Source organism: Bison bison, unplaced genomic scaffold, assembly GCF_000754665.1.
Source record: "Bison bison bison isolate TAMUID 2011002044 unplaced genomic scaffold, Bison_UMD1.0 scf7180017864050, whole genome shotgun sequence".
Lineage (NCBI taxonomy): Eukaryota > Metazoa > Chordata > Mammalia > Artiodactyla > Bovidae > Bison > Bison bison.
Window position 1 is genome coordinate 3174870 of NW_011494622.1, and position 21219 is coordinate 3196088.

Below are 21219 nucleotides of genomic sequence, written 5' to 3' on the forward strand. Positions count from 1 at the left end.
CCAGCCGATAAAGAGGGCCTCTCCAAACTCCCACCTGGGCACAATCTCGGGGATGCGCTCGTCCCAGAACTCCTGCACTGTCACGTGGGCCACCCAAGAGACGGGAACGAGGGCTGTGACGCCCGCTGTCCAGAACAGAATTCCTCCCAGGATCAACAGCCGCTTCTTGACGTCCCGCTGTGTCTCTCCAATCCTCAAGCAGTCCAGGCCAAAGCCCGACACCAGCAGGCCCAGGAACCCCAGCCCATTCGAGAGGAACATTAAAACCCTGGAGACTCTGAGCTCAGCAGGCAAACCCAGGAAAGACTCAAAGTCCTTGCACTGCATCCCTACTTCCTCCTGGATGACACAGGCTTGCCAGAGCCCCATGGTCCAGTTTTCCATGTCATTTAAGTCCAGGTTGAGGTTTTTCCAATGTGGCAAGTAAGTCGTAATAATGGATAAAACCCATCCCAGCAATGAGAGCAAAATCCCAACGAATTGCATTGCTACTCTCAAAACTAAAGCCATTGCAACAGACCTTAGGACCCTTGCCACCCCTATAGGAGCTGCCGTCTCGTGGTGGGCAGTAGTGTGACAACCTGGTTCAATGCTGCTCAGGGAATATAAGCTTTGGTCGTTAACTCTTTGCGCACTCTGAAATGTGTTTTTGTTCTTCTCGAATATAGTGTTTCATGTAAAGGACGAAGGGCTCTGTTAAAACTATGAGTTACGCTTTCCGATAAGGATTTGATCTGTTACCTTCCAATTTGCTTGGTAAAATTATATCCCCTATGCTTGATGATTATAAGTCTAAGGATGAACAAAGAGGGCTCTATGACCCCTCACCCTAAAATACAACAGAAATCTTTGTGCTTCAATATGGATTAATTAGATTTTAAGTGGTGATAAAAAGCCAGCTCTTTCTACAACAGGACCTCATTGTAATAGCTGAATCTGAGATTTCAGAGATGCAAAACAAGACCTTGTAAAGAAAGGTAGACTGTTTGTCTATAATCTGCACTCTTCTCAGGCTTCCTTAACCTACACGAGAGCCTGGCCCACGTTCTTGAGTGTCACAGGGACTCGGTTGGGACTTGGCAGAGAACGTTTCCCTCAGATTCCTTTGAAAGGTGGAGGCGGGTTCACTGGATTAATTAAAATGAAAGGCACCAAGGCCATGCCCAGAGGTACCAGCTGAGGAAGGGAGCATCTCTGGATTTCATTCTGAGATTTTCTCCATCCTTGTTAAGGACCTGAGATAGAACCTGATTTCTTAGTATCCAACAGGTGTTTTTTTGTCCAGAATCAAGCTGTCTTCACTATCATTTAAGCCACACAGCAGCACCAGGCAAGGAAACTCCTACCAATTCCAAGACAAAACAGCCTCCCTGGGGCTGAGCTTTGAGGCATCATCGTGTGTGTGTGTGTGTGTGTGTGTGTATGTGTGTGTGTGTGTTTTCTCACTACGTTTTAATTTATTAACTGAAGGATAATTGCTTTACAGAATTTCATTGTTTTCTGTCGAACCTCAACATTAATCAGCCATAGGTACACATATATCCCCTCCCTCTTGAACCTCCCTCCCATCTCCCCCCGCATCCCACCCCTCTAGGTTGATACAGAGCTCCTGTTTGAGTTTCCTGATCCATACAGCAAATTCCTGTTGGCTATCTATGTTACATATGGTAATATAAGTTTCCATGTTACTCTTTCCATACATCTCACCCTCTCCTCCCCTGTCCCCATGTCCATAAGTCTATTCTCCATGTCTGTTTCTCCATTGCTGCCCTGTAAATATATTCTTCAGTACCATTTTTCTAGATTACGTATATATGTGTTAAAATACAGTATTTATCTTTCTCTTTCTGACTCACTTCACTCTGTATAATAGGTTCTAGGTTCATCCACTTCATTAGAACTGACTCAAATATGTTATGGCTCAGTAATATTCCATTGTGTATATGTACCACAGCTTCTTTATCCATTCATCTGTCAGTGGACATCTAGGTTGCTTCCATGTTCTAGCTATTGTAAACAGTGCTGCAATGAACAATGGGATACATGTATCTTTTTAAGTTTGCGTTTCCTCAGGGTATATGCCTAGGAGTGGGATTACTGGGTCATATGGTGGCTTTATTCCTAGTTTTTTAAAGAATCTCCATACAGTCTTCCATAGTGGCTGTATCAGTGTACATTCCCACCAACAGTGCAAGAGCGTTCTCTTTTCTCCACACCCTCTCCAGAATTTATTGTTTGTACCCTTTATAATGATGGCCATTCTGACTGGTGTGAGGTGATATCTCATTGTAGTTTTGATTTGCATTTCTCTAATAATGAGTGATGTTGAGCATCTTTTCATGTGTTTGTTAGCCATCTGCATGTCTTCTTTTGAGAAATGTCTGTTTAGGTCTTTTCCCCACTTTTTGATTGGGTTGTTTGTTTTTCTGGTATTGGGTTGCATGAGCTGCTTGTATATTTTGGAAATTAATCCTTTGTCTGTTTTTTCATTTGCTATTATTTTCTCCCATTCTGAGGGTTGTATTTTCACCTTGCTTATAGTTTCCTTTGCTGTGCAAAAGCTATTAAGTTTAATCAGGTCACACTTTTTATTCCTGTTACTCTAGGAAGTGGGTTATAGAGGATCTAGCTTTGATTTATGTCATTGAGTGTTCTGCCTATGTTTTCCTCTAAGAGTTTTATAGTTTCTGGTCTTATATTTGGGTCTTATATTTAGTCCATTTTGAGTTTATCTTTGTGTGTAGTGTTATGAAGTGTTCTAATTTCATTCTTTTACATGTAGCTCTCCAGTTTTCCCAGCACCATTTACTGAAGAGGCTGTCTTTGCCCCATTTTATATTCTTACCTCCTCTGTCAAAAGTAAGGTACCCATAGGTGCATGGGTTTATTTCTGGGCTTTCTATCTTGTTCCATTGGTCTATATTTCTGTTTTTGTGCCAGTACCACACTGTCTTGATGGCTGTAGCTTTGTAGTATAATCTGAAGTCAGAAAGGTTGATTCCTCCAGCCCCATGCTTCTTTCTCAAGACTGTTTTGACTATTTGGGGTCTTTTGTGTTTCCATATGAATTGTGAAATTTTTCGTTCTTGTTCTGTGAAAAATGCCATTGGTAATTTGACAGGGATCGCATTGAATCTGTAGATTGCATTTGGTAGTTTAGTCATTTTCACAATATTGATTCTTCCTACCCAGGAACATGGAATGTCTCCCCATCTGTTTGTGTCCTCTTTGATTTCTTTCATTAGTATCTTATAATTTTCTGTGTACAGTTCTTTTTGTCTCCTTAGGTAAGTTTATTCCTAGATATTTAATTCTTTTTGTTGCAACAGTGAATAGGATTGATTCCTGAATTTCTCTTCCTGATTTTTCATTGTTAATATATAGAAATGTAAATGATTTCTGTGTATTGATTTTGTATCCTGCAACTTTGCTAAATTCACTGATTAGCTCTAGTAATTTTCTGATACTATATTTAGGGTTTTCTATGTACAGTATCAAGTCATCTGCAAACAGTGAGAACTTTACTTCTTCTCTGAACTGGATTCCTTTTATCTCCTTTTCTTATCTGATTGCTGTAGCTAGGACTTCCAGAACTATGTTGAATAACAGTGGTGAAAGTGGACACCCTTGTCTTGTTCCTGATCTTAGGGGGAATGCTTTTAGTCTTTCACCATTGAGAATTATGTTTGCTCTAGGCTTATCATATATGGCCTTTACTATGTTGAGGTAGGTTCCTTCTATGCCCATTTTTTGAAGAGTTTTAATCATAAATGAGTACTGAGTTTTGTCAAAGGCTTTTTCTGCATCTATTTAGATTATCACATGGTTTTTATCTTTCAATTTGTTAATATGGTGCATCACATTGATTTGCATGTATTGAGGAATCCTTGCATCCCTGGAATAAACCCAACTTGATCTCAGTGTACGAGCTTTTTAATGTGCTGTTGAATTCTGTTTGCTAAAATTTTGTTGAGGATTTTTGCATCTATGTTCATCAGTGATATTGGCCTATAGTTTTCTTTCTTGTGTGTTGTCTTTGTCTGGTTTTGGTATCAGGGTGGTGGTGGCTTCGTAGAATGAATTTGGAAGTGTTCCTTCCTCTGAAATTTTTTGAAAGAGTTTTAAAAGGATAGGCATTCGCTCTTCTCTAAATGTTTGATAGAATTCTCCTGTGAAGCCATCTGGTCCTGGGCCTTTGTTTTTTGGGAGATTTTTGATCACAGCTTCAATTTCAGTGCTTGTAATTGGGTTGTTTATAATTTCCATTTCTTCCTGGTTCAGTCTTAGAAGATTGAACTTTTCTAAGAATCTGTCCATTTCTTCCAGGTTATCCATTTTATTGCTATATAGTTGTTCATAATGGTCTCTTAAAGTCCTTTGTATTTCTGCAATGTCTGTTATAACCTCTCCTTTTTCATTTTAATTTTGTTGATTTGATTCTTCTCCCTTTTTCTTGATGAGTCTGGCTGAAGGTTTGTCAATTTTGTTTATCTTCTCAAAGAACCAGCTTTTAGTTTTATTAATCTTTACTACTGTTTCTTTCATTTCTTTTTCATTTATTTCTGCTCTGATCTTTATGATTTCTTTTCTTCTACTAATTTGGGGTGGGGGGTGTTCTTTTTCCAGTTGTTTTAGATGTAAAGTTAGGTTGTCTATTCAAAGTTTTTCTTTTTTCTTGAGGGAGGATTGTATTGCTATAAACTTCCCTCTTAAAACTGCTTTTGCTGCATCCAATAGGTTTTGAGTTGTCGTATTTTCATTATCATTTGTTTCTAGAAAATTTTTTATTTCCCTTTTGATTTCTTCAGTAACCTGTTCATTATTTAGAAATGTATTGTTTAATATCCATGTGTTTGTGTTTTTTACAGTTTTTTTCTTGTAATTGATATGTAGTCCCATAGAGTTGTGGTCAGAGAAGATGCTTGCTTGATATGATTTCAATTTTCTTAAATTTACTGAGGTTTGATTTGTGACCTAAGATGTGATCTATCCTAGAGAAAGTTCCATGCACACTTGAGAAGAAGGTGTATTCTTCTGTATTTGGATGGAATGTCCTGAAGATATCAATGAGATCCATCTCATCTAATGTATCATTTAAGACTTGTGTTTCCTTATTAATTTTCTGTTTTGATGATCTGTCCATTGGTGTGAATGGAGTGTTAAAGTCTCCTACTATTATTGTGTTACTACCAACTTCTCCTTTGATGTCTGTTCATGTTTGTCTTATGTATTGAGGTGCTCCTATGTTCGGTACCTAGATATTTACAATTGTTATGTCTTCCTCTTGGATTGATCCCTTGATCATTATGTAGTATCCTTCCTTATCTCTTATAATCTTCTTTATTTTAAGGTCTGTTTTGTCTGATTGGAGAAGGAAATGGCAACCCACTCCAGTGTTCTTGCCTGGAGAATCCCAGGGACGGGGGAGCCTGGTGGGCTGCCGTCTATGGGGTCACACAGAGTCGGACACGACTGAAGTGACTTAGCAGCATTTTGTCTGATATGAGAATTGATACTCAGCTTTCTTTTGCTTCCCATTTGTACGGAATATATTTTCCTATCCTCTCACTTTCAATCTATATGTGTCTTTAGGCATAAAGCAAGTTTCTTGTAGACATCATATATATGGGTCTTATTTTTGTATCCATTCAGCCAGTCTGTGTCTTTTGGTTGGAGCAATTAATCCATTTACATTTAAAGTAATTATTGATATATATGTTCCTATTGCCATTTTCTTAATTGGGGTTGATTTTGTAGATCTTTTTTTTCTCTTGTATTTCTTGACTATACAAGTCCCTTTAACATTTGTTGTAAAGCTAGTTTGGTGGTACTGAATTCTCTTAACTTTTACTTGTCTGAAAAACTTTTTATTTTTCCATCAATTTTGAATGAGATCCTTGCCAAGTACAGTAATCTTGGTTATAGATATTTCCCTTTTGGTACTTTAAATATATCCTGCCATTCCCTTCTAGCCTGCAGAGTTTCTACTGAAATATCAGCTCTTAAATGTATGGGGTTCCCCTTGTATGTTACTTTTCCCATGCTGCTTTTAATATACTTTCTTTGTGTTTAGTCCTTGTTAGTTTGATTAGTATGTGTCTCAGCATGTTTATCCTTTAATTTATCCTGTATGGGACTCTTTGTGCCTCTTGAATTTGATTGATTATTTCCTTTTCCGTGTTGGGGAAATTTTCAACTATAATCTCTTCAAAAATTTTCTCATACCTTTTCTTTTTCTCTTCTTCTTCTGGGACTCCTATAATTCAAATGTTGGTACATTTGATATTGTCCCAGATGTCTCTGAGACAATCCTCCATTCTTTTCATTCTTTTTACTTTATTCTGCTCTTCAGATGTTATTTCCACCATTTTATCTTCCAGCTCACTGATTTGTTCTGCTTCAGTTATTCTGCTATTGATTCCTTCTAGAGTATTTTTAATTTCAGTAATTATGTTGTTTGTCTCTGTATGTTTATTCAATTCTCCTATGTATTTGTTAATTGATTCTTGCATTTTCTCCATTCTGTTTTCAAGGTTTTTGGTCATCTTTACTATCATTATTCTGAATTCTTTTTCAAGTAGTTTACCTATTTCTTCTTCATTTATTCGGACTTCAATGTTTCTAGTTTGTTCCTTTATTTGTGTAGTATTTCTCTGCCTTTTCATTATTTATTTTTTTTACTTATTGTGTTTAAGGTCTCCTTTTCCAGGCTTTAAGGTTGAATTCTTTCTTCCTTTTGGTTTCTGCCCTCCTAAGCTTGGTCCAGTGGTTTGTGTAAGCTTCATTATAGAGTGAGATTTGTGCTGAATTTTGTTTGTTTGTTTGTTTGTTTTTCCTCTGCTGGGCAAGGCTGAGTGAGGTGATAATCCTGTCTGCCGACGATTGGGTTTGTAGTTTTGTTTTTTGTTTAGATGAGTGTCCTGCACAGGGTGTTACTGGTGGTTGGGTGATGCCAGGTCTTATATTCAAGTGGTTTCCTCTGTGTGAGTTCTCACTATGTGATACTCCCTAGGGTTAGTTCTCTGGTAGTATAGGGTCTTGGAGTCAATGCTCTCACTCCAAAGGCTCAGGGCTTGATCTCACAGCTCCTTAGCCAGTTTCCAGAGGTTTCAGGCAGCTGCTCCACAAAGCCAGCTCTGCTCCCCTCTTCCTGGCCGAGTCCACGGTGTATGAACTCTACTGGTCAACACACACTGTGCACCATAAAGAGGGGGAAAGCAGCAGCAGCCGTGATCACAGGCCTTGTCTGTGTTTTTGACTGAAGCCACACCTGAGCTCGTGCTTCTACAGAACAGTATCCTCAATGTGGGGCCTCAGGGGCCCAGGACGAGAGATCACACCCAATGTTCCCAGAGCTGGTCATCCTGGCAGGGCCCCTGGGCTCCTGTACCCACAGCCAGAGGGGCAGGACCAGATGGGCATGCCCAGAACAGGAGGGACCTGCAGGCTCCTAAAGTGGGGCCACTACTACCCTGAAGATTCTCATCCATGAACCAGACCACCACTCATCATCAGATTTCTAGTCCACGATGCAGGGAGTTCCTTCACGATGTTGCTCAGTGATCAGAAAGACAGCACCTGGATCCCGAAGCACCTAAGTAAGCACAGGAGTCAGGTTAGAAGACATTCCTTGGTCAACATTTTCCATCATCAGACATTAATTAAACAGGATGAGTTCTTTCTCAACTTTTACAAACATTCAGGATCCCCTAGGATTGATTGCTGTCCTCAGTATACTGAAATAAGTTGTTTCAGCTTGCACAAAGACACAAGGATCCAGAAAGGGCTAACGACCTGCCAGGGGAATCTCATCCCAGGGAATAAGATACTGGCAACTTAGAGTTTCCTTCTAGGGGGAGGTCAAGTTGATCAAGCTCTCCAGAGTATCACTAACAGTTACAGAGCATGCGTGCATGCATGAGTGCTCAGTGGTATCTGACTGTGTGACCCCATAGACTGCAGCCCACCAGGCTCCTCTGTCCATGGGATTTTCCAGGAAAGAATACTGCAGTGGGTTGCCATTTCCTTCTCCAGGGGATCCTCCCGACCCTTAGATTGAACCCAATGAAGGCAGATTCTTTACCACTCACCACCTAGAGATGGTTCTTAATATTGCATTGACACTTTAAAAATGGAATGGAACAGCCTGCTCTGCATCTCCAAGGTGTTAAAAAGGTGATTCTCACCTGTCAGGGCTATGGGGAGGAAATTTCTCAGTGGTGGGAAATAACCTCCAACTCTTTTGTTCTTGCAACATGCAAAAAAAAAAAAAAAATTTTTTTGAGCACTTCCTACTGACCAGGCAGTAAGTGCTGAAGACACTGCCAAGACCTGCAGGGATGCAGGCCCCACCCCTACCTGGGATGGCAGGGTCCGGGGACGTGGTGGCGGGGTGGTTGTTGAGAGGGTGGGCTCACGTTCAAGTGGGAAAAGCTGTCAACAAATGAGTAAATACCATCATTCAAAGCAATTTTAAAAAAGCGGGATGTGCTTGTTCCAGGCCAAGAGACCAAGGAAACCCCAGGGCAGCAGCCGTGAGACCGGAAGCATGAAGCCTCCCCTCCCCTGACCTGGGGGCTCCTGTCCCCACCTCTCTGTTCACGGATTAGCAGCTCTGACGGTGATGCTCCCAGAAGGGGAGGTAGGAGTGAAATTCAGCCAGGAAACAAATATTACCAGCAGGTTGCTCAGCGTGTGGAGGACAAGATGAAATGGTTGGCTGGGTTTGGGATCTTCTAGGACACACACCCACTGAATATGAAGACAGTAGAGTCGGCACTGCTTTGAGAGAGGAGGGCCCTGGGGGCAAGTACTCAGAGAAACCAAATGTCCCCACATCTGCTCGGGGCAGGCTCGTCTTTTCTATGGACAAGTTCTCCAGGCAAAGGGGTGCCTCCTGCCAAACACAGGTTTGTTTTTTGTTTTAACTATTTATTTTGAATTGGAGCATAGCCAATAAACAATATTGTGATAGTTTCAGGTGGACAGCAAAGGGACTCAGCCACACGAGTACATGTATCCATATCCCACACCCCCCAAATCCCCTCCCATCCAGGCTGCCACATAACATTGAACAGGGTTCCCTGTTTTATTTTTCTTTAAGATTTTTTTTTCTTTTTGATGTGGATCCTTTTTAAAGTCTTTATTAAATTTGTTAAAATATTGTTTTTTGGTTTTTTTATGCTGTGGGGTTTTTTTGGCCCCAAGGCATGTGGGATCTTAGCTCTCTGATCAGGGATCAAACCCACATACCCTGCAGTGGAAGGTGAAGTCCTAACCACTGGTCCACTAGGGAAGTCCTCAAATAAAGGTTTTTTGGTTTTGTTCCTTTTTTTTTTTTTTTAAGGAAACCTATGGCTTGTTTTTTTTTTTTTTTAATATTCCTAGTTTGCTAAATAGTAATCCTTGCAATCAACACTGCGAACTCACGAAGTTGGACAAAACAGCCTGTAGCCTTCCCAGCCCCCAGAGCGCAGTGCCTTGTATCCACCAGCTGCTCAACAAGCACGTGTCTCAGAAACGCATGAGCTGGCTTCTCCCTGTGCTCATGTGCGTGTCTTCACTCAGTCGTGTCCGACTCTCTGTGACCCCATGGACTGTAGCCCTCCAGGCTCCTCTCTCCGTGGGATTCTCCAGGCAAGAATACTGGAGTGGGTTGCCATTTCCTCTTGCAGGGGATCTTCCTGACCCAGGTATCGAATCTGCATCTCCTGCCTTAGCAGGAGGATTCTTGACCACTGCACCACTTGGGAACTGACAGTGAGTGTTGGTGTACAACAGCAGCCCTGCAGACGCTGATCTCAAGGCCAGTCACCTGTCCTCTCAACAGCGCAACGTGCTGGTATCTGAGCAGGACAAACGGCCTCAAGGCTGTGAACTCAGTCAACCGCTGATAGTGAGATGGTAATGCTGTCAAAGCATCAGGAGTTCACCTACAAGACTGTTCTATTCTTGAAAGGTGTCGAGATGGGCCTAGGCTAGGTTTGGGGAAAAGGAAGGAAGGAAGGCTGGACCAAAGTTTTCAACAGATGCTAGAAATGGAAGCTTGTTCATTTTAACATGAATGTTTAAAAATTCAGAGCACTTATCAGTTTATATAATTGCCAGGCAGTATATTGAGTGGCTCTTGAAACTTTCATCGAAAAGTTTTGGTAAGGAGAAAAGAGGAAAAGACCCCATCCTTGCCCATTGGAGTTAAAACAAAAAACCTAGGGACTTCCCTGGTGGTCCAGTGGTTAAGACTTTGCCTTCCACCGTAGGGCGCTCAGGTTCAGTCCCTGGTAAGAGAACTAAGATTCCACATGTAGCGCAACCAAAAAGGATAGAAAAACAAAAACCAAGTGGCAAAAAAAAAAAAAAAGAAAAACCCAAGTTGGGGGACATTACAAAACTGTAAGGAAACATCTATCAAGTACAAACTAATACTGCTCTGCAACTTTACGCCCCAGTCTTTACACTCGTAGCCAGTGGCTTCCTGTGTTAGAAGATCTTGGGGGCATAGGCGGGGTAGTGGTCAACTACCCCTGAAAGTTACTCCCTCTGCCTGACGTTTTGCTCAGAACTTTCTGGGGATGAACAAACAGAGCAGGTGGTGGGAGGGGACCAGTGCAGGAGAGCTTCCAGAGAGCCGCTCGGGAAGGAGTACCTGGACCCTTTCCTGGGGGCTGCCCTCCAAGCCCCAGTGCAAAGAGGGTGTGTCCGGACGTCCACGCATAAGCGCTGGTGTGTGTGAATGTGTGAGCGACTACAGGTGTCCTTGGGCTGTTTCAGGAGGTGGCATTTAAGAGAGGAAGTAGGGGAACCCTGGAGGAAGGGGTGTATTTCCAGCCCCAGGGTTGAAAGCCCTTTTCATCACTGGTGTGTGGGAGTGGAATGTTTCCGAAAGCTAAATCATGTGATGTTTCCATCCTCTGAGGCCCCAGCTGACATTTTATACCAAGCCTTAAAAGGACAAATGTGTAAAAGATAATGTGAGATCTGGGTTCTGGAGAATGAAGAGGACATCCTGTCATCCAGTGACTGATGGGATTGAGGGACACTTTAATATTGAAGTATAATATTATACTGTACACTATATATGTTATACTAATATACTATATACTTTATAAAATTTTATAAATATTATAGGGCTTTCCCGATGACTCAGTAGGTAAAGAACCTGCCTGCCAATGCAGGAGATGCAGCCTCGATCCTTGGGTCGAGAAGATTCCCTGGAGAAGGAAATGGCAACCCACTTGAGTATTCTTGCCTGAAAAGTCCCAGGAACAGAGGAGCCTGGCAGGCTACAGTCCGTGGGGCGGGAAAGAGTCGAACAGTACTGAGCGATTGAGCGCAATGAGCACACATACTTTATAAAGTTTAATATTCATACTTAAATATAATATTAATAGCCAGTGTTTACCAAGCACTTACTGCCTGTCAGGCATTAGGAGAAGAGCTTTATCTGTATTATCTTGCTTATCCTCACAAGAACCATGTGATTAGATGCTATCATTACCTCCATTTAATAGATAAGGAATTTGAGGCTTAAATAAGCCAACTAGCTTGCCCTGCATAGAGGAAGATTCAAGCTCAAATTCAACTCAAATAGTCCAGGTCTTCGGAGAAGGCAATGGCACCCCACTCCAGTACTCTTGCCTGGAAACTCCCATGGACGGAGGAGCCTGATAGGCTGCAGTCCATGGAGTTGCTAAGAGTCGGGCCTGACTGACTTCACTTTCACTTTTCACTTTCATGCATTGGAGAAGGAAATGGCAACCCACTCCAGTATTCTTGCCTGGAGAATCCCAGGGACAGGGGAGCCTAGTGGGCTGCCGTCTATGGGGTCACACAGAGTCGAACACGACTGAGCGACTTAGCAGCAGCAGCAGTCCAGGTCTTAATCATTTTATGGTGTAAAAAGTCATCTTTGGCTGTTGTCACCACCACCTCTTCATCCTGTGTGGAAGTTTTACCCGCTCACCGTCAGCATCCACTTGGCCGGTGTCTCCTCCTTGGACAAGAGTCGGGCGCTGCGTACATCTGACAGCAGAGGGGCTGAAGCCACAGAAGCTGGGGCCGGCTTCGTGGCTGCAAAGCTAGAAACTGCATCAGCAAAGGACCTTTTCAGGCAGGAAAGTGAAGTGGTGACTGTCCTAGCCAGGGACTCTGTCCCCACCCACTTCACAAATAGAAATGAAAAGCCCTCTATCTCAGGATTAACTGGGTCCTTTTCTTTCTAAATCCTTTCTAAATATTAATCTAGGCTCGCCACCCTCGGGGCTAAGTTAATTTCCAGTTAACAGATGGGAAATACGTTGCCCATCAGCGGCAGCCTTGGCGCCTCCCTCTTGGGGAGGTGAGTGTCAGGAGAGGCCTGGAGTCGGGGTCAGCCCACATCTCAGACACACACGTGGCTTCATTCCATGGGACGCTGAGGCCTAAAGAAACCAGCCACCTGACTAGGACCAGCGTCAAGACGAAGGCCTGGCCTCCAGGCTGGGTCTGCGGGGTTCTTTCTGAAACTCTCCCACACTGCCGGGCTCTGGAAGGAATCCACAACCCCTGATGGTGCCCCGGCCACCCGGGTATTTATTTGCCATTTCTGCAGGAGAGGGACCAAATTCCATGGAACAATAACCTCGCACCTGCCACACAGGGGAGAGTGCTAGGAGCTAGGGGAGGGGAGAAGCCAGGAGGGAGGTGTGACTCCAGGTGGAGGGGATGAGGCAAAGTCAAGGCCGTGGGCAGCCAGTCTGGGGTCGTAGTAAGCCCTCTTCCCAGATTCTGGCCAGCAGGAGGATGAGATGGACAGTGGGGCAACAAGGGGTGACATTGAGCAGACAGGCTGGTGTCACAGTCATTCGGCTCCAGAGCAGCTACTAGACATGAGGCCAAGCACCAGGCCTTGGGGTCAGGAAGGGTGATGAAGAGACGCGCGGTCCTCGCCCATCAGTGAGGGGGACAGACGGTGCAGGAATGAAAGGAGAAGCCAACTGATGGGGAAGCTCTGAGATGCATGATGGGTGGTTCGGTCTCTCTGAGAACGTGAAGCATGAGCCGAGAACTAACCAATAGAAGGTCAACCAAGCCGAGACCCGGGCGGACCATTCCAGGCTGAAGGAGCCAAGGGGATACTCACCTGGTGCAACTGAGGAGCCAGAAAGAAAGTATAGAGTGTCAGGAGACCTGTGAGCAAGATGAGGCGGGAGCAGGTGGGACCAAGTGCAGACCAGTCGTCAGGAGGAACAGACAAGGCAGCGTCAGGGGCAGAGGTGACGTGGCTCAGCCTGGGGAGGACTAGCGGGGATGGAGGGGTTCCGGTGGGTCCCCTGGAGCGGACACTGGCAGGACCTACTGATGACTGGACCAGGGTTGGGGGAGAAGGCACAGAGGAGTCAACAGGGACACCCAGGGTCGAGACTTGAGCCTCTGGGTGTGACAACATGTCCTGAAATGAGACAGACCAGAGGAGATGGCAGGGGGTAGAAGGCTCAACAGCCCTTTGGGGTCATTTCATATTTGAGATCCTATTAGTTATCCACACAGTGATGCCAAGCAGGTGGCTGAATAAAGGCACCCGGCACTCAGCGATCCCAGCGGAGAGACCTGTGCTGGGAGTCACTGGCCTTCGGAGTGATTTTAAAAATCCGGACCAGATGGCCCATCTGAGCAGCCAGCTGTGCCCCAGAGCCTTCAGAGCCGGGCTGCAGGGCTGGATACATCATCCCAACCCAGAGCCAGGCATGCGCTGCCCAGTCCAGGGGCAGAGGCGGGGAGACAGTCCGTGGAGGGGCGGGCACATTGGCCCTCCCCATCCCAGCGCACCTGCTGCTGCCAGGCACCCAGCTCCCCAAACACAAGCCCCTCTGTTTGCTCGACAGCTTGTTTCCTTCGGGTTTCCCTGGGGGGGTCTCAGGGGGTCTGAAGGCAGTCTCACTCATAAATCCCCTTGCAAAGGAAATCCTGTGTCCCCGTGACAGTTTTTGTCTTGACCTCTCTTTCATAAACTATTTGTTAACACCCCTGTTCCTGCTCAGGGTTTTAGAGTTTGGAAGGGAATTTGGGGTTGGGAGTTGGAGTGGCGTAATGAGATTCAGCAGTGGATTTCAAGCGGTCCCCTCCCTGGCTCCAAGGGAGGGGGTGGCGGCAGCCACTCGACCCCCACCTGTGAGCAGTTCCCAGAGACCTACAGTATTTACCCAGTCAATATAAAGGGCCTTGGGAAATCCCCACCTAACACTCATAAAATGGTCTTACTTCAGAATTGTTACATGGGTTCCCTACCCCTGCCAGAGAGAATGAGATTTCTCCATAAATCAAAGACTTACTTAAAGGAAATACAAGAGCTTGGGCTCTGGCATCAGAAGGACCTGATTGAAACCCTTAACTCAGCTGCTCACACTTCTGCAGTGGAGACCGCTTCTTTCACCTCTCTGTGCCCCAGCGCCTTGATCTGTAAGATGGGGATAATAGCAACAGTTCACCAGCATTCACCAGCTCGCGGAGAGACTGGGGAGAACCGGGGAAAGTGCAAAGCACGGGAGGCCCTCAACCAACAGAGCTACTATTTTCACTTTGCATTTTGTCTCTCAAACCCACGTTCGCAGGATGATGGGAAATTGCGTCTCTTCAGCGGCCAGGGGGTTATTGTACACTGGCCGAAACAAGTCCCCCTTTCCAAAGTCCTCGTACACCTGGAGTCTTCTAAAACCGGGGTTCGTGCCATCGGAAAAGCCTTGGCAGGAGGGCTTGGCTCTGCCAGCCTGCCGGTGAAACCCGCTCTTTCCCTTTAGACGAGAGTGAATGGCTCTCTCATCGGATTGCTCCTCTGACACTGCTCCGTCCAGGGCGGTTTTGGGTGACTGTCTCCCTTGCCCTCAGATTAGTAGGATCAGATGGCCCAGTCATCAACTGTGGTTCCTGTGGCCACCGGCCCACCTGCTCGACCCATGACCAAGCCTGGGAGGCAGAATCCAGAGTCAGCGTTTCTTGCAAAGTCTCCCTAGGATCCTGCTTAGCGAGTAGGGCTGTTGATACTATCAGCACAAAGATTTCCATCAGCCCTAGCTGAAAGGAAAATTGTACTTCTAAGAGGAGAAGAATTGATTTAAAGACATTGTAAATGTGAACTACTTTGGATCTGCCCTGAATTTTTTCATCCATCCATCCATCCATCCACCCAACCATCCATCAGCTTGTTCCCTCCTGCACCGGGTATTTCCGGTTGTGTTCCTATACTAAGCTAAGCTAATAAAAATGTAGTTTTTCCCATTTGGAAGAACCCCTCTCTTGGAGTTCATTGACTCTGAGCCTAGGAACACCTAGTCCAACTTGATCATCTCCTCTAGCCCTGCCCCCTCCAGCCACTCTGGATTCTGATGTATTTGTTTCTGGTCATTGTCCTTCTGTCTTTACTAAAATGTGAGCTCCCTACACACCTGAATCCATCTGTCTTTTCACCTCTGTATCCCTGGAGCCTATCAGAGGCAAGTCTCTGCATGTATTAGGTGCTCTGTAAATGTTTGTTGAATGAGTGAATGAGTTCTGGCACCCTGAGGATTTTAGAGTTTGGAAAGGCATTGGGGGTTGGGGGTTGCAATGGCATCATGAGATGTACCTGTGGATTTCAAGCAGAGTGGGAAAAAAAAAAAAAACCAGTGAGGTATTACCAATGCCATTCCACCTATTCTGGCTCAGATGAGGAGTCAGAATGGGTGCAGAGTGATTCTGGTGCTTTCGAAGGTTGTGTGATGACTTGCCATTCCTGTCATCCATTCACTCGGCCGAGAGTTACTGAGAACTGACAGATGAAGGGCATTGCGGTAGGATCTCTGACTCACACAAAGATGGATAGATACGGTCTCTGTGAGTTTGGAGCATGTCTCCCTCGCAACATTTCACATTCAAGACTTTACTGGCTGATTGACTGAATACATATATAATGCTGTGAATGCTCTGGGCAGATGGATGTGGCCCCTCTTTAAAAGACGGTGTACAGTCTTACAGGGAAGACAAGATATGCACCCGTATAACTAACACAGGTAAAGATGGGGCGGTGGGCCATAGACAAATAACACAGGTAAAGATGGGGCCAGCCGCAGACCAGGGACTTATTAAAGGAGATGTATTAAGGGGAAAGAGGAGGGCCTGCTAAGGAAAGGAAGAAATAGACTGACTTGGGATGGTGTCAAAGAGACAGTGGCATTTGAGTTTAGCCCAGGAGATTGGGCAGGACTTGGATAAAATTCGCTGCACGTGGTTTATTCCTTGCCAGTAAAGAGTGATCACAGGTCGGAAGTCTTCATCCATCTCCTTGATGTTTCCTTATTAAAGATCCAGTTCAAACCATCAGACACTGTAGGTAAAATTTCCTCATCTGAATTTTACTTCATATGCCCTCAGTGTTCAACTGAACTGACTTTCAAAGCCATCAGGACTCCTGCATAATGTGAAACTTAATTTTTGTGAAGGTGAAGCTTTCAAGCGGTTCCATGATCCTTACAGAAAGGAAAAGACAAAGATATTTCAGCTGGCTTGTGACATTCATGTAACTCCTACTTGAATCCTTAGTAACAATCTTTAGAAAATTTTCTAATAATCTTTAGAAAATCGTGATCTTAAGGGGGAAAAAAAACCAAACACGTTGCTTCTTGATAAATCGAAAACCAAATAGAAAAACAAAAGTGTTTCAGGAAATAAAGGTAGAAGTAGATCTTTAACAAGCTAGGACTTAATTTAATATCAAAGAGACATCGAAAAACATGAGCTATAATGTTAATATGTCATTAATTTGAGGCTCAAAAGAACCAGAGAAGAATGAACTTTGTATTATAAGAAGAAAAGCTATGACCAACCTAGACCCCACATTAAAAAGCAGAGACATTACTTTGCCAACAAAGGTCCATCTAATCAAAGATATGGTTTTTCCAGTAGTCATGTTTGGATGTGAGAGTTGGACTATAAAGAAAGCTGAGCGCCGAAGATTTGATTTGATGCTTTTGAAGTGTGGTGTTGGAGAAGACTCTTGAGAGTCCCTTGGACTGCAAGGAGATCCAACCAGTCCATCCTAAAGGAAATCAGTCCTGGGTGTTCATTGGAAGGAATGATGCTGAAGCTGAAACTCTAATACTTTGGCCACCAGATGCAAAGAACCTGATGTGAAGAACCTGATCCAAAGCCCTTGGAAAAGACTCTGATGCTGGGAAAGACTAAAGGCAGGAGGAGAAGGGGACAACAGAGGATGAGATGGTTGGATGGCATCACTGACATGATGGACATGAGTTTGAGTAGGTTCCAGGAGTTGGTGATGGACAGGGAAGCCTGGCGTGCTGCAGTTCATGGGGTTGCAAGGAGTCTGACACGACTGAGTGGCTGAACTGAACTGAACTGATTAGAGCAAATGTTTCTTAAACTTGAGGAATTTTCAGGGAAATAATTTTTAAGTCCTCTCAGAATTTGCTCATGAATCCCAGTTTGAGAAAACGATGACTTAAGAAATGCAGTCTTTTATGAAAATACCAAATGCAAATTGCCACTGTAAGTTTTCTCTTTATAATTGCCAATTTTAAAAAATTATCAATAAGGTGAAAATACAAAATTAAAATCTTGCAGATGCTTAAGCATCTGTGATTCCCAGTTTAAGGAACTTTAAGAAAATTACATTTAAAGTAAATAGGATTTCTAGTTGCCTAAGAAAGGATAGTTGCTATTGTCTTTACATGATATACTGAAAAAAGTTAAATTTTAATTATTCATGGGCACAACCTATGGTAGAGAGAAAATAGTAGAATCTAGGGATTCTATCTTTTTACTTATTAATTTATAATTTATATCCCACCTAACCTACTTCTCTAAAGAATCTGAGATTGGCAAAGACAAAATTATAAACCCTGCAAAGCAACACTGTTGCAAGAATTTTTCCTCTTACTAATGAATCGCTTTTCTACCAGAGTATGTCCAGCATTAAATTTTGAAGATTACATGAAATGATAGATTTATGCAACCATCTTTAATATCAAACACACACGAAGTAAACTCTTTGCTTAAGCAAAGACTAAAGTGCAGGACTTCCCTGGTGGTCCAGTGGTTAAGAATCTGCCTGCCAATTCCCTGAATTGGACATGGGTTCGATCCCTGGTCTGGGAAGATTCCACGTGCTTCAGGACAAACTCAGCCCATGGGCCAGAACTACGGAAGCCGTGCTCTGGAATCTGGGAGCCTCAACCACAGAAACCCATGCCCTGCAATTAGAGAGTGACCCCTACTCACTACAACTAGAGAAAGCCCCTGAGCAGCAATGAAGACCCACAGCAGCCAAAAATAAATTGTTTATAAAAGAAATAAAGGGGGAAAAGGAATCAAAATTTTTTTTAAAAAAAGACTACTGTGAATCCTGTCTAAATTATTAGATAAAAAATTTACTGCTGGTATATTTTTTGTCACTGCAACAAGAAAATGGCCATGGCTAGAAAACAGTATTCGTGCTCACCAGTGCCTTCTGTGTGCTGTGACCCGCTTGCTTGTCTGGTTTCCCTGCTGACTGGATGTTTGGGAAAGTCCTTAAGGGCAGTGGCCATATGCTGTCTCTTTCTGGAAGCTTCATCTCCTCCAGGGGCCTTGGGCCTTTCAGAGACCATCTTACCATGACCGCTCAGAACAAGGCTTGGACTCCTCAATGCCCTCCTGCCCAGTGACGCTCATGCCCTCTCCTCTCTGCCAACCCACTCTCAGTGTTGTCCTTTTCTTAGGCCTAGCTTTCAGCCCAATTTTCAGCTCGAATTTTCTTTCTGTTTTGTTTTTGTGTTCCTCGCAGTTGCCCCCAATTTAGAATTTCTGTGCCCACTTCCCACCCAAGCAACCCCAGCCCTGGCCCCCAGTGTGACCCGAGCTTTGCAGTGGCTCATTGATGTCTGTCAAGTAAACAGGATGAAGCGTGGTAAGGACTCATCAAGGGCCCGGATGGGATATTTTGTGATATCTGATACGCATGGGATATTTTGTGAGGTCTTCCAAGAGCAACATAAAAGAAAAGGAAATCTGCTTCGTCGCAACAAAGTTGTGATTGATCATTTTCGTTTCTTTTTTCTTTTCTGGCCTCATTCCGTGACACTCTAAGACCATAGCCCAAAATGTGTTCAGAAGAATTGATTCTGATTTTACTAAAGCTGAGAAATAACTGAAGAACCGGTTTACGAGACCCCAGAGTGCTCCCCTTGCTGCCTCAGCTGGGAGTCAGTCCTACTCATCTCCAGGTTCTGAAGCGAAGAGAATCCAAGGGCTCACTTGCCGTGTATGCCTCTCAAGTTTCCGGTCCAGCCCTGGATTGCTGCAGAATTTCAGCCCTGGTGGCCACTGTCAGTACCAGGGTTAATTATTCCATGCTTCCATCATCACATATGTTTGTTCATACATCTATTCATTCCACAAACTGAGCCCTGCCCCCTGGACTGGACACGGCTCAAACAGGCTTCTAGCCACCACAGTCCAGTGTGATGAGTGTTAGACCGAGAAAAGAGCAGGATGCGGGACTTCCTTGGTGGTCCAGTGGCTAAGGCTCTGCACTCCCAATGCAGGGGGCCCGGGTTCAATCCCTGGTCAGGAAATTAGACCCCACAGGCCACCCCTAACAAAAACAACAAATCCTGCTTTTTGCAGCTAAGACTTGGTACAGCCAAATAAATAATCTTTCTTTAATAGTACAGGGAGGGGTATGTGCTGGATGCTATGGGAGCTCAGAAGAGCAGCTCCTAACCCAGAACTGGAGGTCAGGAACGAGCTTCTGGAAGAAGATAACATTGAAACAACAGGTATTAGCAAGAGCAAAGGTGGAGGAAGGCGTCAAGACAGAGGAAACAACAGATCTGGAGGCAAGAAGCCCTGTGGTGTCTTGATGCCTCTCCAGTCGGGATCATCTTGGATTGATCTTGAGAATGTCCACAGTTAAGGCCATGCCCCAGGAGGAAGCCCCCTGCCATCTGGGGCCCCTCAACCAAGCATCATCTGGGTTAAATTACACTCCATCTGCAGGGACCTCTGGGCTCAGGCACCTGGAATGGCTCCAGTTTGGGTGGAAGGCTGTTGTTGGCTGGAGAAGAGATGCTGTTGGAGGCACCGGGCCCGGAACCTCGGCACACGTGCAGGGTAGAGAGAAGCAGAGGCAGAGCCGCGCTCCCAGCCCCAGGGCTCCCCTCCACGCTTTCATAAAGTCCAGCCCTGTCACACAAGCCCCAAATGCATTACCCACCTAAAGATGGGGATGGGAGAGTTTGAAGGGCCAGACTCAGAATTCTTGGAGTCTACCCTGGGGGACAACAGACACCTCCCATGTATGGTAAAAGCCTTTTTAGGAGCTGCTTCTGTGAAAGAGAAATGACCTCTGGGCACAGGGGCCTGCCTCCCAGGTGACCTATTTACTCTTCCCTGGGCACAGCCAGCTACATTCTTTCATGCTGGAAATTCTTTGTCGACCTGTGGCCACCTGGCCCACGCCAGGCTGATGGATTTCAAACCCCCAGCAATGACAGATGTGTCACTTAAAACAATCTCCCATCTATTAAGCTAGCATAATTTTTTTTTTTAATAAGAATAGAGCAGAATGCCAGCAGGACTTTAAGGAAATAAGCACATTCATACACTGCTGGTGAGTTTATAGTGGTTCCTCTCTTTCTTGAGAAAAAAAATCAGACAATATGTAACAGGAGCTAAGAACAGTGTGACCCAGTCATTCCACTTTTGGAAATATGCTGCAAGAAAATAATTCCAAGAAAAAAATAACTGAGCACACACAAATATACGCACAGCAACCGCGGTTCAACACAATACAAAACTGGAAAAGGGCCAGGACACACAATAGGGAAATGGTTAAGCAAATTTCACGATGACATGAAACAGCCTATGACCATTAACTGTGACCAGTGCGGACCTTGCCAGCACGTTCAGATCTGAATGTTTAAGCCAGGATAGAATGTAAAGTGGCGTGTCCTGCTGAAGGTGACTAGTTTTTAAAGCTTGTAGGTATTCTCTAAACATTACAAGATAACCTAAAAGGAAAGAAGTCTCAGTGTTCCTTGAGTCCTTGCCTTGTAGAGCTGCTCGTTTGTCATTTACAAAGCACGTTTTTGAAAAGCCGATGTACAGATGGCTCCTTAAAAGGAAAACAAAACCCCAACCAGGGCTCAAAGGAGCCCTGGGGTCCTGTAGTGTCAGGACCCCAGGCTTCTGGTTTTTGTTTGTTTTTTT

The 21219-nt window shown here is 44.4% G+C and overlaps 1 protein-coding gene across 1 annotated transcript in view; it reads right to left on the minus strand.

Moving 5' to 3' along the window:
* The window catches only part of CLDN24 (claudin 24), a 706-nt gene extending 196 nt beyond the window's left edge, over positions 1–510 (minus strand). The window contains exon 1 of the mRNA XM_010835817.1: positions 1–510. Within this exon, the coding sequence (XP_010834119.1) occupies positions 1–510 (510 nt within the window).
* Positions 511–21219: the final 20709 nt, after the last annotated feature.